This window comes from Brassica napus, chromosome A7, assembly GCF_020379485.1.
Source record: "Brassica napus cultivar Da-Ae chromosome A7, Da-Ae, whole genome shotgun sequence".
Lineage (NCBI taxonomy): Eukaryota > Viridiplantae > Streptophyta > Magnoliopsida > Brassicales > Brassicaceae > Brassica > Brassica napus.
Window position 1 is genome coordinate 27,228,444 of NC_063440.1, and position 14,435 is coordinate 27,242,878.

The 14,435-nt window shown below is 36.5% G+C and overlaps 3 protein-coding genes and 1 non-coding gene across 4 annotated transcripts; 1 reads left to right on the plus strand and 3 right to left on the minus strand.

Moving 5' to 3' along the window:
- Nucleotides 1–198: 198 nt before the first annotated feature.
- On the minus strand, nt 199–3,658 carry LOC106400358 (nitrate reductase [NADH], clone PBNBR1405). The gene is given in 4 exon segments (NM_001315920.1): nt 199–1,683; nt 2,073–2,305; nt 2,382–2,522; nt 2,607–3,658. Coding segments are annotated over 4 exon segments (2,736 nt in total). The 5' UTR covers nt 3,643–3,658; the 3' UTR covers nt 199–357.
- Nucleotides 3,659–3,946: 288 nt separating this feature from the next.
- On the minus strand, nt 3,947–4,017 carry TRNAG-CCC. Its single transcript has one exon. It is a non-coding gene; the product is annotated as a tRNA-Gly (tRNA).
- A 5,879-nt stretch (nt 4,018–9,896) lies between these two features.
- Nucleotides 9,897–10,968, plus strand: LOC125576204. Its single transcript, XM_048735630.1, has 3 exons — nt 9,897–10,254; nt 10,630–10,788; nt 10,897–10,968. The coding sequence occupies exons 1-3, from the start codon at nt 9,997–9,999 to the stop codon at nt 10,966–10,968; spliced, it is 489 nt and encodes a 162-aa protein (XP_048591587.1). The 5' UTR covers nt 9,897–9,996.
- Nucleotides 10,969–11,142: 174 nt separating this feature from the next.
- LOC125576386 lies at nt 11,143–12,243 on the minus strand. Its single transcript, XM_048736349.1, has one exon. The coding sequence runs from the start codon at nt 12,241–12,243 to the stop codon at nt 11,452–11,454; it is 792 nt and encodes a 263-aa protein (XP_048592306.1). The 3' UTR covers nt 11,143–11,451.
- Nucleotides 12,244–14,435: the final 2,192 nt, after the last annotated feature.

Genomic DNA, 14,435 nt, shown 5'->3' on the forward strand with positions numbered 1-14,435 from the left:
ACTAAAGCATTACAAGACAAAACGTTTTATTAAGCGTGATATAATGAATATTACTTGATGTGAAATAAATTTTACAAACTTATTAGACAACCAGTACGCGGAATAGTCAGATGTCACATTAACCATACGATAACTCACTTTGAAGACAAAACTAAATCACGGAAAGTAATTGAGTTACATGATTTCATCATTTATCATCATCATCAACAACAATAACCATAAACGCAATTTATACATTATAAATTTGGAATAAAAACTCTAACAAAAGCACACATGATAATTAACCATGTATTTACATAAGCTATAATTGTTATTAACTTTCAAGTTTCAATACATATATAAATCTTGAACAAATTCTTAGAAGATCAAGAGATCTTCCTTAATATCATAACCCATCTTCTCAAGATTAGGCTGCAACGCAAACTGAATCATAGGCGGTGGTCCACATGCCAAGGCCAGAGACTCGCCTTCTAATCCTTCAGGGACATGTTCTCTAAGCACAGCCTCGGTGATAAACCCTGTGCTGTACTCCCAACCTTCTTTAGCAATCTCAACAACGTACCAAATCTTTAGCCTGTCCGGAAACTTACTAGCCCATCCTTCTAGCTCTTCTCTCACAAGTATATCATCCTCGGTTCGGTTCGCGTAAACCACAAACATCTCGGTTTCGTCCTCCGGGTCACTTAGTATCGATTGAATGACTTGGTAGATTGGAGTTATACCGGTTCCTCCAGCAAGCATGGCTAGTTTATTAGCAAACTTTGGTTTACCGCTGACCATGAATTTACCTCTGCCTTGGTACTCAATATGTCCTAACGGACCTTTGATGTCCAAAACCGCACCGATCGGTAACGAGTCTAGGTGCTGCGACATGAGCCCTCCGTTGGGGAATCTTGGATGGACGTTCTTGAAGTAAACCTTGATGACTAGGTCGATGTATCCGACCGCGTCGACCGTGCTGGTCGGAGTATAGGCTCTAAGACAAAGCTTGTCGTTAATAGTGGCGCAGAGGAAGATGTGTTTCCCGACGGGTAGACCAAGCTGCTGATCTTCAGACGGTAACGCGAAACGGAACCTACGCACGTCGTGGGAGATCGAAGTCTTCTCGATGAGTTTCACCGGGACTTTCTCACGTGGGTTGACCAAAGCTATGTTCTTAGCAGGAGCTAGCTCTCTGATAGGAGCTAACAAAGACATTACACTCGAGCCACCGTGGACCGAGACGTTAGGTGAAGAGTCGTACCCCGTCGTGATGAGCTCACCGATACGGTAATCTTCTAGAAGCTTCTTGGCTTTGTCTGAATGAATAGCTTCGAACTCTTCGGTGCAATCAGTACCAGCGTTGATGAGGATAGAGTCCGAGCCACCGGGGTGGTCTTTCAAGAAACGCGTGCAGTCGTAGATGTGACCGTGGACGATGATCCATGCAGACTCAGCTGAGTTGTGTTTCCTGACTTCGGACATTGAGTACATCTTTGAGGCAGTGTTCATGAAAGGTGTTGAAACTGATTTTTTCAAAGTAGGGTGTGACTCGGAGGATTTCTCGATCTGACGTTCCTTTGCCATCCACCCGCCCGATTGGTTTCCGGGTCGGGTCGGGTGTTCGAAAACGATACCTATCTCTCCTCTGTGAGGCTTGCACACGTTGGTTTTGATCCTGAACCAGCAGTTGTTCATCATCCCCTGTTTCAACACCAGTCAACATCGTTAGTTTATTTTATTTATAATAAAATAATTAAAACCATTACATAGATGCTATGACGCAAGGTCATACAGTTCTTACAAAAAGTACAAAGTGGGATTTAGTCAAACATCATTAGCTGGATACCATGGGCTAGTCTTCTCTAATTAAAATATATTTCACATTTTAACTTTAATAAATCAATAATACTTAATCACTAATGGAACTGTCTAAAATAGACAAGCAAAGAAGGTAGGTAACACGTTAAGAAAGTCATGAACCATAGCACAGTAGTTCCAGCGTTGTAGGAAATTATTAATTATAATTTTCAGTTTAGTCAAATCACACAAAAGAATAAATTAAAAAAATAAAGAGAGAAAGAGTGGTTTACCATGAGGTTCCAGATGAGTTTTTCAGGCTGGGTGTTCAAAGACTCGTCCCAGGCTCGAACAGCTAACTCTTTGGCACTAAGCAGATCAAGAACCTCAACGTCAAGTGACCAGAAACACCAGCACCAGAACTTGCCATACTTGTTCGGCTTCTCTTGATGGTCAAGCTCACACACGCTCCACGTCTCTCCTCCGTCTAGAGTCACCTCCACTCTCGTTACCTTCTTCCCTCCTCCTGTTTGTTTCAGAATATTAGTTAACCCTCTAGTTTAGTACTTAATTAATTAGAGATTAATAAAAATATTAATTACCAGAGTAAGCATAGCCTTTCAAAGTGTAAGGCTTCTGAGTCGTGAATGCATTAATCGGCAAAATCTCCTCGTGACCAGGTGTCGTTATCACCGAGTTTATATTAAGCTCGTTGATTATATACTCCGGCCTGTACCACCAAGCTGCAACACAACAAACGTTATTATTATTACCACCATGGTCCACCTCTTGTAATAACAAGGTAAAAAGGTAAAATTTAAATTTACATTCTTCATTTGCCAGCTCAGCATCCACGTAAGAAGGGAGGACTCTGTTGTCTTTGTAGTGGTAGTAATTGTCTGACTCTTGAGGCGTGACGATGATGCGCTTCAACCACTTAACCATCCGCCCACCGATGAAACCGGGTATAATGACCCGAACCGGAAACCCGTGATCCGGCGTGAGAAGCTCCCCGTTCTGCATGTACGCCAATATAATGTCTCTCGCGGGGTCCATGGCCATCTCCTTCTTGATGCTCGTCCCGTACTTAGACCCGCCGCCTCCGGGAAGATCCTCCGCGCCTTCGAAGCACACGTTGAGAGCTCCGCCTCTCTTGCTGTAGACGCCGCACCGGCGGAGGACGTCGCTCAGAGCAACGCCTCTCCACAGGGAGGTGGACACTCCGGCGGAGCCCCAGTTGAACCCGATGGTCTGCTTCACCATGTTCTGCTCTTTGCGGCGGTTTCCGGCGCAGACGAGCGTCACCGGAAACTCGCGGCTGGGGAACTCGGTGATGAGCTGCTCCATGGTGAGCTTCACCGGGCGCTTGACGAGCCCGGTGACCTCGACGGACCAGTCCGACCACTCGGCTTTTGGGACGCCGCCGTGGTTGCGGACGTAGTGGAGGGGGACGGGGGTGATGAAGCCGTGGTGCATGAGGCGGGGGAGGGGAGCCTCGGCGTTGAAGGGGTGTTTTCCAGTGAGACGCACCATAGAGGAGTTACGGTGGATCCAGTTGTCAGCCGTAGATTCGTCTCGCGAGTCTAGAGCCGACGGCTCTAGATCGGAGTTGGATTTGAGGACCATCTCCTTGTAGTAGGAGACGTAACGGTTGTGGCTCTCGTCCTCGTCGTCGCTGGAGTCGTAACGGTCTTCTTTGGTGGTTTTGTCGACGGATTTTTCGGTTGGGACGTTGACGCTCTGGTCTTGGTCACGGTCGAGGGAAGGGGAAGGGACGAGAGGAGGTTTGAAGGAGTGGACAACGCCGCCGTTTAGGGCGGAGCTGAGGCGGGGATAGTGGCGGTTATCGACGGAGGTTGCCATGGAGAAGCTATTTTTTTTTTCCTTTCTCTTCTTTTGGTTTTTGATTTATTTTTGGTTTCTGAATATGGCGTGATGGGGTTGTATATATAGGGGGATTTGCAGAGATTGATAATTAAAATATTAAACGGAAAATAAAAGAGTGTTGGGAAATTGACAAATGTGAGTTTGTGTGGTGTTCTGATTATGGGGGCCCGTCTACCAAGATCCTATGCTTTGGCCTTTAAGATGGGAAATGGGAAAATAATATTTGCGTAAATTTTTTTTTTTATTAGTTTCATTTTGTGAAGGAAAATAAAAATATAATTGCGCATCCAGGGAATCGAACCCTGGTCAGTACCGTGGGAGGGTACTATGATACCACTACACCAGATGCGCTTGCGATTTTACTAAGATTTCTTACATATTCTATCTGAAACATGTATAACTCCTCATTAGTTAGTGCAATGAAATTGTTATTTTTGACTACATATGTTTTGTTGGTTTTGTAGAAGTAGAATTATCTTTACCTATATAGATCAGGCTAGGTCGGAAATTTTCTCGGAACAACTCAACTTTGCTAATAAATTGGTTTGCACTTACATGGGTTGTCGACAGAAAAAACACCTGCTTTAACTTATTTTTCTAGAGATTTATGCTTGAGAGCTATGAAGAAATTGTGATAGGTTGAAAATGTTTGTGTTGATGAATGATTTTCTTAGATTAAACGACAAAACAAAACTAACTAAGGCTGAAAATCCTTTATTTGTGTTGGAATTCTTTTGTAGCCATTTTGAATTTTGATGTTAGTATACAAGGACCGATGAATGTAATTTAATTAAAAAAGAAAATCATTTTTGGCAACTAAAAAAAACACTTCCGGATTGCATGAATAGTATAGTTTTTTTTTTTGAACTTTATGAATAGTATAGTTTCTATTATTTATTCAGTTTTGCACTTGGAAAAGTCAAAGAAACCCTAATTTGGGAAAGTGTATGAAACTTCTAAGAAGTAGAACATGTGGTAAACAAAAACATTGCACCTAAAGGGAATGAACATATAAGGTACTATTTCAATATTTATAAATTGAATGCAAACAATACTCGAGTACTAACGGGCAAGGTAAACCTTCCCTTGAAGCGCTACAAAAATGTCTCAATATTGCATTACATGCTAAGCTTTATTTTTCTTTGTCAGTCAATATTGGATTGCAAAACAATGTTCTGTTTAGCTTAGAAACCATCTAACCAATAACATATTTAGATCTAATAAAAAAGATACAAATTTATATTAATTTGTCTTGATTTTAAGTCTTTAATACAAGGTCAATCGTGGATACAACCAAAATCATCATCTGAAGATATTTGAATTAACAATCTAACTACTAAAATGTTTTTTCATTAACGTGTCACCACAGCAAAATAGCTTATTTGTAATATGCACAAGTTGTAATGTTTTATAGCCAACAATATCAATATTACACTAGTCCATAAATAAGTATATGATTCGGCTACATTAAATACAGAAAGTAATACGTAAACTCGCTAATATCTTGTGTTAGACTTGAATACGTTGATGAATGCAAAATGTAGACGTCGGTCACTCAAGATTAAATTGCATCACGTGTGGCTATATATTACAGAGAGGTATTAATCAGCATATTCACAAACAGTATTGTTTGTCTTGACTTCGATTTCTTGAAATCAACATCAAACGTTAGTGTAACTATAGTAGAAAATTGTTGTGTGAAATTTATGGAAGCTTAAAAAAAAACTATTTTAGAAAATGGAGAATGAGAATCCCATGGGTAGCTTTTTGATTTAATTTTTTTTTAAGCACAATCCGGTGGGTAGCTATAAACATATATCTATGAGCAAATTGTTGACTTGTCTATTGTAGGATAAAATATCTCGAAGATTTTTATGAATTACATGACGATTAAGAAGATAAAGCGCAATTAAGTATAAACTAAACAGAGGCTTAAAAGGAGATTGGGGAGAAGTCTTTGGAGGTTAAGTGGCGCATGGGATCACCAACGGCCAAGCAAATAAGGGGCGGGTCGTAATATTATTTCTGTCATTTTTTTGGATTTTTAATAAAATGATATAGTATGTGGAAGAACGCATGGACCCACTTATTATCTTTTTACATTCGATGTTATGACATTCATTCGAGAGTCAATCTTGGTTAAAGCTTTAAAGCCAGTAATCAACGTTGCACAGCGTAAAAAAATACATGGAGACGATTTTATTTAAAAAACATAGAAATTTTGCTAGTTATTCTTATATTTATTTGAAGAGAAAATCTTGCAGATGGCCTTGAATTACTTTTAAGCTTCGATCGAGTAATTAGTGGAAATTTTGTGACTATTATCAACATCGTTGTCAATGGTAGGCTGTTACACCATAGAACTTTCAAAACTGTTTACAGACTGTTCATATCACCATAGAATCATTTTTTGTTTTCGTTTTCTCTTTGGTTAAACGGGTCTAAAACTGACCAAATACTTTTAAATATTTAACATAAAAATAAAATGTGCATTTTAATTTGTAAGAACTACATCAACTCGATATTAAAAAAAAATCAATAGTTAAGTGTCATTTTATTAAAAATAGAATTAAAATAACATCACTATTTCAAATTATTTTATAATATGTTTTTTTTTTTTGAAAAGACAAGTTACTTTAAATTCAAGAGCCTCTTAACCAATCCAAGAGATTTTCGGATGCTCCAAATTTCGAACATATATCACTTTATTTTTATTATAATCTGTTTGTATTATTATTATTTAAAGCAACGTAAATGCAAAATATATAGCTAAATCTACAAGGTTTTTTGATATCACAAATTATTTGAAACAGAAGGATTAACTGTGGTAGTCTAGTATTGCAAGACTATTTTATACGTATTAGAGAGTTTCCTAATAAAAGCCATAGCCAAACTAAAACGACGATGTGGTAGAACGTATAAGTGTACATCCAATGAAATTGTACACTTATTCATTTGTAGTAGCTCTTTATATTATCTTAAATAATAAGAAAATAAAGTAGAGACCATTAAAATATAGAGCATTAAGAAAGTTAAAATACAGAAGTACTACTCTGGTGATATTTACTAGACTATTTGTATTGTCTGAATCATAATATGCACATTTAATATCAATCATAAGTTCTCTTACCATTTCGATTCACCAATGGTTTATATAATGAGAATACGCAAAACTCTATCATCAATAGTTTATTGCTACGAAACCAATATTCTAAACTATCATATTCACGTACTATGATAAAACACATTTTCCGCTAATTGATAGTACTATGATAATTTTAAAAGCAAATTTTTGCTTATTTAACAATGTAATCAGAATTCGTAACTGAAATATACATACACAATTAAATCATGTTTTTCCATGTTACAACTTTCGTACCAATTCGGTCTATCCGATTTAACATTTCATTAGGATCATAATCCTAAACACATGATCTATAACTATGATGAACCACGAATCGATACCTAACTTCATTACAGTCACCATATAATGCAAAATATCACAGTATGACTATGTATACATTGATTTTCTGCAACACAACACGACATAGCTTTTTATTTTATTGACGTGGGCAACATACGAGCTGGTTAGCATTTTTTTTAACATACGAGCTTGTCCTGTTTTAAAAAATAACAACCACTAAAATATGTATGATATGGTCGACCTATGGAGATTTGGCACACGTAATCTCGAGTAGATATTTTACGAGTGAAATGCTTTTACCTTCCATTTGCAACATATGTGTGTGTGTATTATGTTTTACCATATTGGATTATTTTTTAAAGAAATGTTACTATAGATTACAGAAAAAAATAAGGAAAATGTGCCGTGTGTGTATATATATATCTATAAGAAGGGGAGACAACTGGGGGATCTTTATGCGGTTAGGCAGCCATCGACCCTTTCGGGGCCTTTTGAGCCACTTTTACTGCATTTACATCCATTCATTTTTTTCCTCTATATTAAGTTTATATTTATAAGAAAAATCATATTAACATGATAATATATATTAGAATGTAATTGTACGTAAAATACAAAGATGTATGTAATTATATTACTATTTTCTTGAAAATAAATAAAGAAACAATAATATACTTAAAAAAAAACAATAATATACTTTCATCAAAGGTACATTTTAAACATAATATTGTTAATAATTAGCCTCAAATATTCAAGAAATTAAGAACCGGAGATTTAAAACTTTCACGGTTTATCAAAACAACCACACCACAAAATTATAAAATAGAAATGTTGTATATTATGTCGAAATGAAACTAATCCATTTTTCATGACCGTCGTTAATTTTTCTTTTGAACACCCAATAGTTCTCAGATCTTACTACGATGCAGTAGACAAAATGTATATCACAAACGCTAAATATTTGACTTACTGTCAAACATAATTATCCTGACCATTAGGAGAGCAATTAATTAGTAAATATCATAATTATATCCCCCTTGCTGTTGCTGTTTTCATGTGGCTAAAAGCAGCACTTTGATTTTCTCTAATCTGTTTCAAAATAATTATTAAAATTTGATAATCTACACAGTATTTTATTATATCCTAGTTGTTGCTCGTAACCCAATGAACCACTTGACACCAAACACATGCGGGTGCGGCTATGTATTTTGACCCATATGCTAATTGCCATATTTGTATAATCGAACACTTTTACTGTTTATAGTCAAATTCAGTCGGACGTCTAGTATTGAATATTACCGTAAAAAGGAATATTGAGTCTAACTCGGAGCTAATTTTTTTGTTTTAATTGAAAATTAGTAGGAGTAGAGAAGAATAATAATTAGATGTTGCATGCTACAATAACTATCAATTGAAAACACTGAAAACAAAATTTTAATAAATCTAGTGTTAATGATATATATAAGAAACAAAAAGTAAAATGTTATGGGATTTTAAAATAAATTCAGTGCATATTATATTTTTATAGTCACTTAAGAAAGAAACCATCCTATAATGGAAGATCCATGATTCATAAAGTTCAATCTAGAGAAACACTTTTTAAAAGAAGTAATCACAGGTTTCCCTATACTTATCTTTCTAAATTGTTAATTTAGATAATAAAAATGGTTTTGGGCGGTTAAAACAATGTGCCACATACATTGTAGCAAATGTGGTAGTTGGTGCATTTTGGTTAAAACTCCCAATGTTTTTGGGTTAATCTACCGCCCTGAACGTGCATGGGTAATAGTAACACACCGAAATGCTATATAGATATGCACGAAGAGAAAAATGAATGATACTTATATTAAATATTGTAAAATAAAATCAATCTACTAAAGCAAAACACGATGTAGAAACGTTTTTTTGGTTGAATAATTCAACATTCATCCAATTTTTTCTTTTTCACAAAATAAAATAAAATATCTGCATGAAAATCAGAGCAGATTCATACGATAGAGCTTTAGGCAAGGGTCGTATTAAGGGATATCGCCTCCCCTGGATATCCCCTTTCGCTGTCTGCTTTGTTGTTTTTATTTTATTGCCATATTTTCATATCTTTTATAATAAATTTCTTGTTATTGTGAAGACTGAAGACTATGAAGTGGTGGAAGATGCCACACTAATTATTATCACTGATTAAATAATTAACTAAAGCACTATCAAGTTAAAGTGTTTTAATTTTATGTAATATAATTGAAAATTAACCTCTAATGGTTTAAAAGCATATCATAAAAGCAGTGGTCCGAGGGATATCAAATTTCTTTTGCTTATTTATTCAACCATAGAGATCCACATTTTTTAAATAATCATACCACGGTTTTGGAAAATTGTTGTTGTTAGTCAAATTATTATAAATTTTATATTGTGAGATTCGTATCATCATTTTAATAACATTTTAGCATTTTCCTTGTATTACTAGAACATGAACATGGTTAATGGAAGGTTTTTACGATGAAATTCTTATCGAAATATAAGAAACCGTCTCTTAATTTTTAACTAAAAAAACTAAGAATCATCCATTAATTATGCTCTTAGTATATCAAACAAATTACAATAGTGTCATTAGGCAATGACTAAATGATTTGCAATATAAATCTTGGCCCAATATAAGTCCATTAGATCCATCTTAGTGGTAACCATTAATGTACCATTATCTGAATATTTATGAATGAAATTGACTAAGCTGTTTATGATCGTTGACTTTGTGGAGTAGTTAGACTGAACAGTGGACAACCCCGCACGAGATGTTCACACGTGTCATCCCGATTAAGAAAGTGATTTGTGTATTGCTTGATTTGTTTAATAATCCTAATCCTAATTAACAGCAACGATTCGAGTCGAGAAAAATCATTTTCAAAGAATGCAAAATGGGAGATGATAATCCAAGGATCATGCACGGTGTGATCATCACCGTCTACGTTGATCGTCGAACGACCCCCGTCCGATCGTTTCGAGTTAGACGGAGAAATGAATGTACGTGGAATCGTGAGATTGGAAGGGCGCGTGGGTATGACCGGAGAGCGAATTTGCTAGCGTATATTCGACAGATGAGAGCTGAAAGTCTTGCCAGAGATTCGAAAGATGAAGACGACGTCGTCGAGAATAACATCAAACCTGAGCGGAAGGTAACGGGCTTTTATTATCTAAATGGACTGGATATGAGCCATCACTTATGAAGACATCTTATTTATTGACTTGTAAGCTTATGCAAATATTGAAGAGCAAGTAAGCGTCTGAATAATCTGAATTTTGATTAGGACTATTATGATGGCTGGAGAGAGTAGCTTATGCAAAATTTAAAACCTCTTACGATTAAACCTTACTTCTTTAATATGTTTTGCTTTGTCTATTTTTTTAGTGATTGATAATTAAATAATTGTTGATGTAAAAAAAAATTAAATAATTGTTTAAACCAGCTATATCATTTTTTTAAAAAAAACAGCCAGCTATTTCGGATAGAGGTAATAATATTACATTTCTTGTTATTTAAAAAATGGAAGAAGAAACGAAGGTGGCTAAGAAAAATGATGAGTAAGCTCCGGTTACCGTTTCTCCGGCCGTTTCGTCGAAAAAATAGGACGTGGAAGTATCGACATTTTGCACCAGATGAAGAAGAAGAGGGAGAAGCAAAGAATAAACCTTACCGTTCAGATCTTTGGGTACTACTTCGAGTCTTCGACTTCATATTCCAGTTATCTTTTATTTACAGAACTTGTTTTATTTGAAACTATTCTTAATCAATCTTCTTCTATGTTTTCTGAATAAAGAAAAAGCTTAAACATGTAGTCGGAGGGTTATCACGCGGCTGCATACGAAGTAGAAGAAACGCACGAAGGTGAGACAAGAATCAGGAACACATACTTTTGTCCAAAGTTGACAGTGAGGAGTGAGTAGTGTGCTGTAGTGATTACATCTTTTGATTCCACACAACTTTTTTTTTTTTCGTTCGGAACGGAAGGAAGATTTTTTTTTTGTCAACTGCTTGAACGGAAGGAAGATAAAAATCAAATCAATACGTAAAAACATGAAATAAAAATGAAATTGAGAAAAGGCACAAGTTCTCATGCCTCATTAGAGTACAACAATGCTGAAACAATAAAACAATTAGAGAGAATACATAATTTACATTAAAATAAATAAAAAGAGACTGCGAGTTTTTTCTTTTAAAACCAATTTCCTGTATGTCTAATTGGCTTAACCGCTTAAGTCATGTTAGCCTTTTATACTGCTCCTGCAAATTTGAAGCCACTTTGTAATGCTGGAGAGAGTTTGAGATATATGCAAAGGAGACTGAACATGAACTTGCTTCGCTTAAATCAAAGTTACCGATCTCTATTGCCGCCTCTCTGGTTCCTTGGTAAGAGCAAACTGCTTGGAGAAGCATGAGATCGAGAAGACGATGCGAAGTCGCTTGCATCCATATCTATAAACCGAATGTGATGGCCTTGTCCTTGCCATGAATCTAGATTCAATACACCGTTGTTGCCCATATCATCATCTGAGCTGTAATCTTCTTCGTCATCTTCATCATCATAAACACCTCCATTACGCGGCTCTATGACATAATCTCCCAACACAACAGCACCAGGGATCGACGACATTATCGTGCTTATCACGTCTCTTATGTCTCTCTCCCTCTCAAGCCGCTTCCATTTACTTTCAAGAGCTGGATCAATGGCCCTGGGGCAAGCGTCTGGGTGTTTCTCCTTCATGTGTTTCTTGAGCTTTTTGAAGTTCCCCACAAAGGAGCAGCTGTTCTGCATACAAGTCCTTCTCTTGGAGTTAAAATGCACCCGAGCGTCTTCCACAATAGTCCAGCCTTTCACCTGACCTCTGCAGAGCGGACAGAGAAGCTGAGGCTGTTCTGAGTCTTCACTACCGTATGACTTCTTATACTGGTCGAGACAGTTGGCGAAACGGCTGCTCGTTGCGCACATGTATGGACGGCATCCTTTGTGATAGGAGGAGCACAAGAGAAGAACAGCGTTGTGTGGAGACTCCAAACATACTGGGCAGGTTGGGCCTGCCCATTCTTTCTTGCAACACGACAGTGGTGGTGGGTAAGGAGCAGCAGCAATGCGAGCCTTACGATTTACTTTCTTGATTTTCCCCATTCGATCAATCAATTCAAAACCTATTCAATACAAGAGACCATGATTATAATACAGATTTTCAGAACAAGCCTCATTATACACAATGTATAACAAATATAATAGATTAAGGACAAATATTGTAATTAATAATCTCTATATATTGTAAAACATTCCTAATACAATGCTGCTTAGTGTAAGCTTTCTTGAAGGTGGTGCAAGATGTGTAAGCCAACAAAACCATTTCAAAAACACAATAGTAACATCTATGAACTGGTAACCAACAAGCAACAGTCATAGTCTCATAAGGCTCTAAACAAAGAGTTGATCTGAATCAGCCAAGTCATGCAGAATGTACAAGATAGACTACACTTTACTCCTATTCAACACAAGAGACCATGATTAAAAACTGAACAAATTTTCAGAATAAGCACATTGTACACAATGCTATCTAGATATGCAAGCTAATGAAACAATCAAAACACACAATAGTAACATCTGTGAGTTGGTAACCAAGAAGCAACAATCATTACTCTCATAGAGCTCTCTAAATGAAGAGTTGACAACCGGATCCAGATCCGGATCCGAAAATCTGAATCAGCCAAGTCATGCAGAATGTACAAGATGACTACAGATTACTCCCATTCAACACAAGAACAAACACATTGTACACATTGTTACTTAGTCTAAGCTTTCTTCAAACTGAACAACATTTGTGAAATTGGTAAACCAACGAGCAACAATCATTACTCTTATAAGGCTCTCTAAACGAAGAGTTGACAACCGGATCCAGATCCGGATCCGAGAATCTGAATCAGGCAAGTCATGCAGAAGGTACAAGATAGACTACACTTTACTTCTAAGCAAGCAATAAAGTGAGCGTTAATCTATAGCAATAATCACAATTCACAAGCATAAACGCGATTAGATCCAGATCTGAAGTAGCAATTCATCAATAATCAAAGAAAAAAAAAACAAACAAACGCATCAATGCTAATGCCGATCCTCGATCGATCCATATATAAACGATCGGGATGAATCATACAGTTTAATGTTCGACACGATCATACAATTTAAATGATTCCGCTCCTAATCGAGAATCCTAATCGATAGATCTCTCTCCCGAAATGGAAGATCGGAGACTTCTGCAGAATCTTATCCACAAATTTTCGAGAAAATTTCAATAGTTTAATAGGTTGATGGATGCGAAGAAAGGTCGCGAGGTGTAAAAGTACCGGAGATAAGCAGAGGAGATGACGGAGATTGCCGGAGGAGGAGGAGAAAGAGGAGGAGGAGGAGGAGGAGGAGGAGGAGGAGAGAGCTTCCGAGCTTCGAGGATGCTTTTCGAAAAAGCGATTGCTTGTGCAAATTGACGTACGCAAGCAAACAAAGAAAGGCAGAGGGAGAGAGAGAGTATTTTGTTTTTAAAGTTGCGGTTAGATTCCCAAATGTCGTCATTTTGACGCAACCGTTTTTCTCATCCAAATTATTGTATAGGAAAGATAGGAATCTCGCTCTAAGTCTTCGGCCCACTATATCGAATTTGCGGTTAATGGACCTGATGTTTGATATATTGGGCCTGAAGCCCTTTTTGTTCCTTGTTACAAGAGACCTACAAGGCTACAATTCATTTTTGACATGATTGATATTGTTCTATAGATTTTGTATTAATTAAGTTGAATTTGTATCAAACTATTAACACATGGATTATACTTCAAATAAAAATGAAAATTCATATTTTTTCAGTTTGATACGGCCACTAAACTAGACTATATCAGCATTTTAAAATCTTTTAACTTAAATTAGTTATTTATTTTCTCTTCATTTATAGATATTTTTTTTAATTAACTTGCATTATTTTCAACAATCTTGATGGATTATCTTATATGCGCATTAATCAAGCCACCTAAAATTCTATTTCAGTCACTTAGTTTGGCCATCTAATTTTGTCCCCAATATAACTATAGCCATAGCATTCTAAGTATAACGGGTTATAGTTTGATTAGTGGGCTCAAAGAGTCATTTTCACATTAACGCATAGCATATGTAAAACATCACATGCAATTAGTACATCCTCCTCCTTCTTCACCAATCAAAATTCAAACTTCTTCTTTTTTTTGGTTTTGTCCTGTGATGGAGCAAATCCAACAAGAATCAAACAGTCGTATCGTCGTAATCAAACACACTACGAAGGCACCCAAAATGTGAAGTTAAAA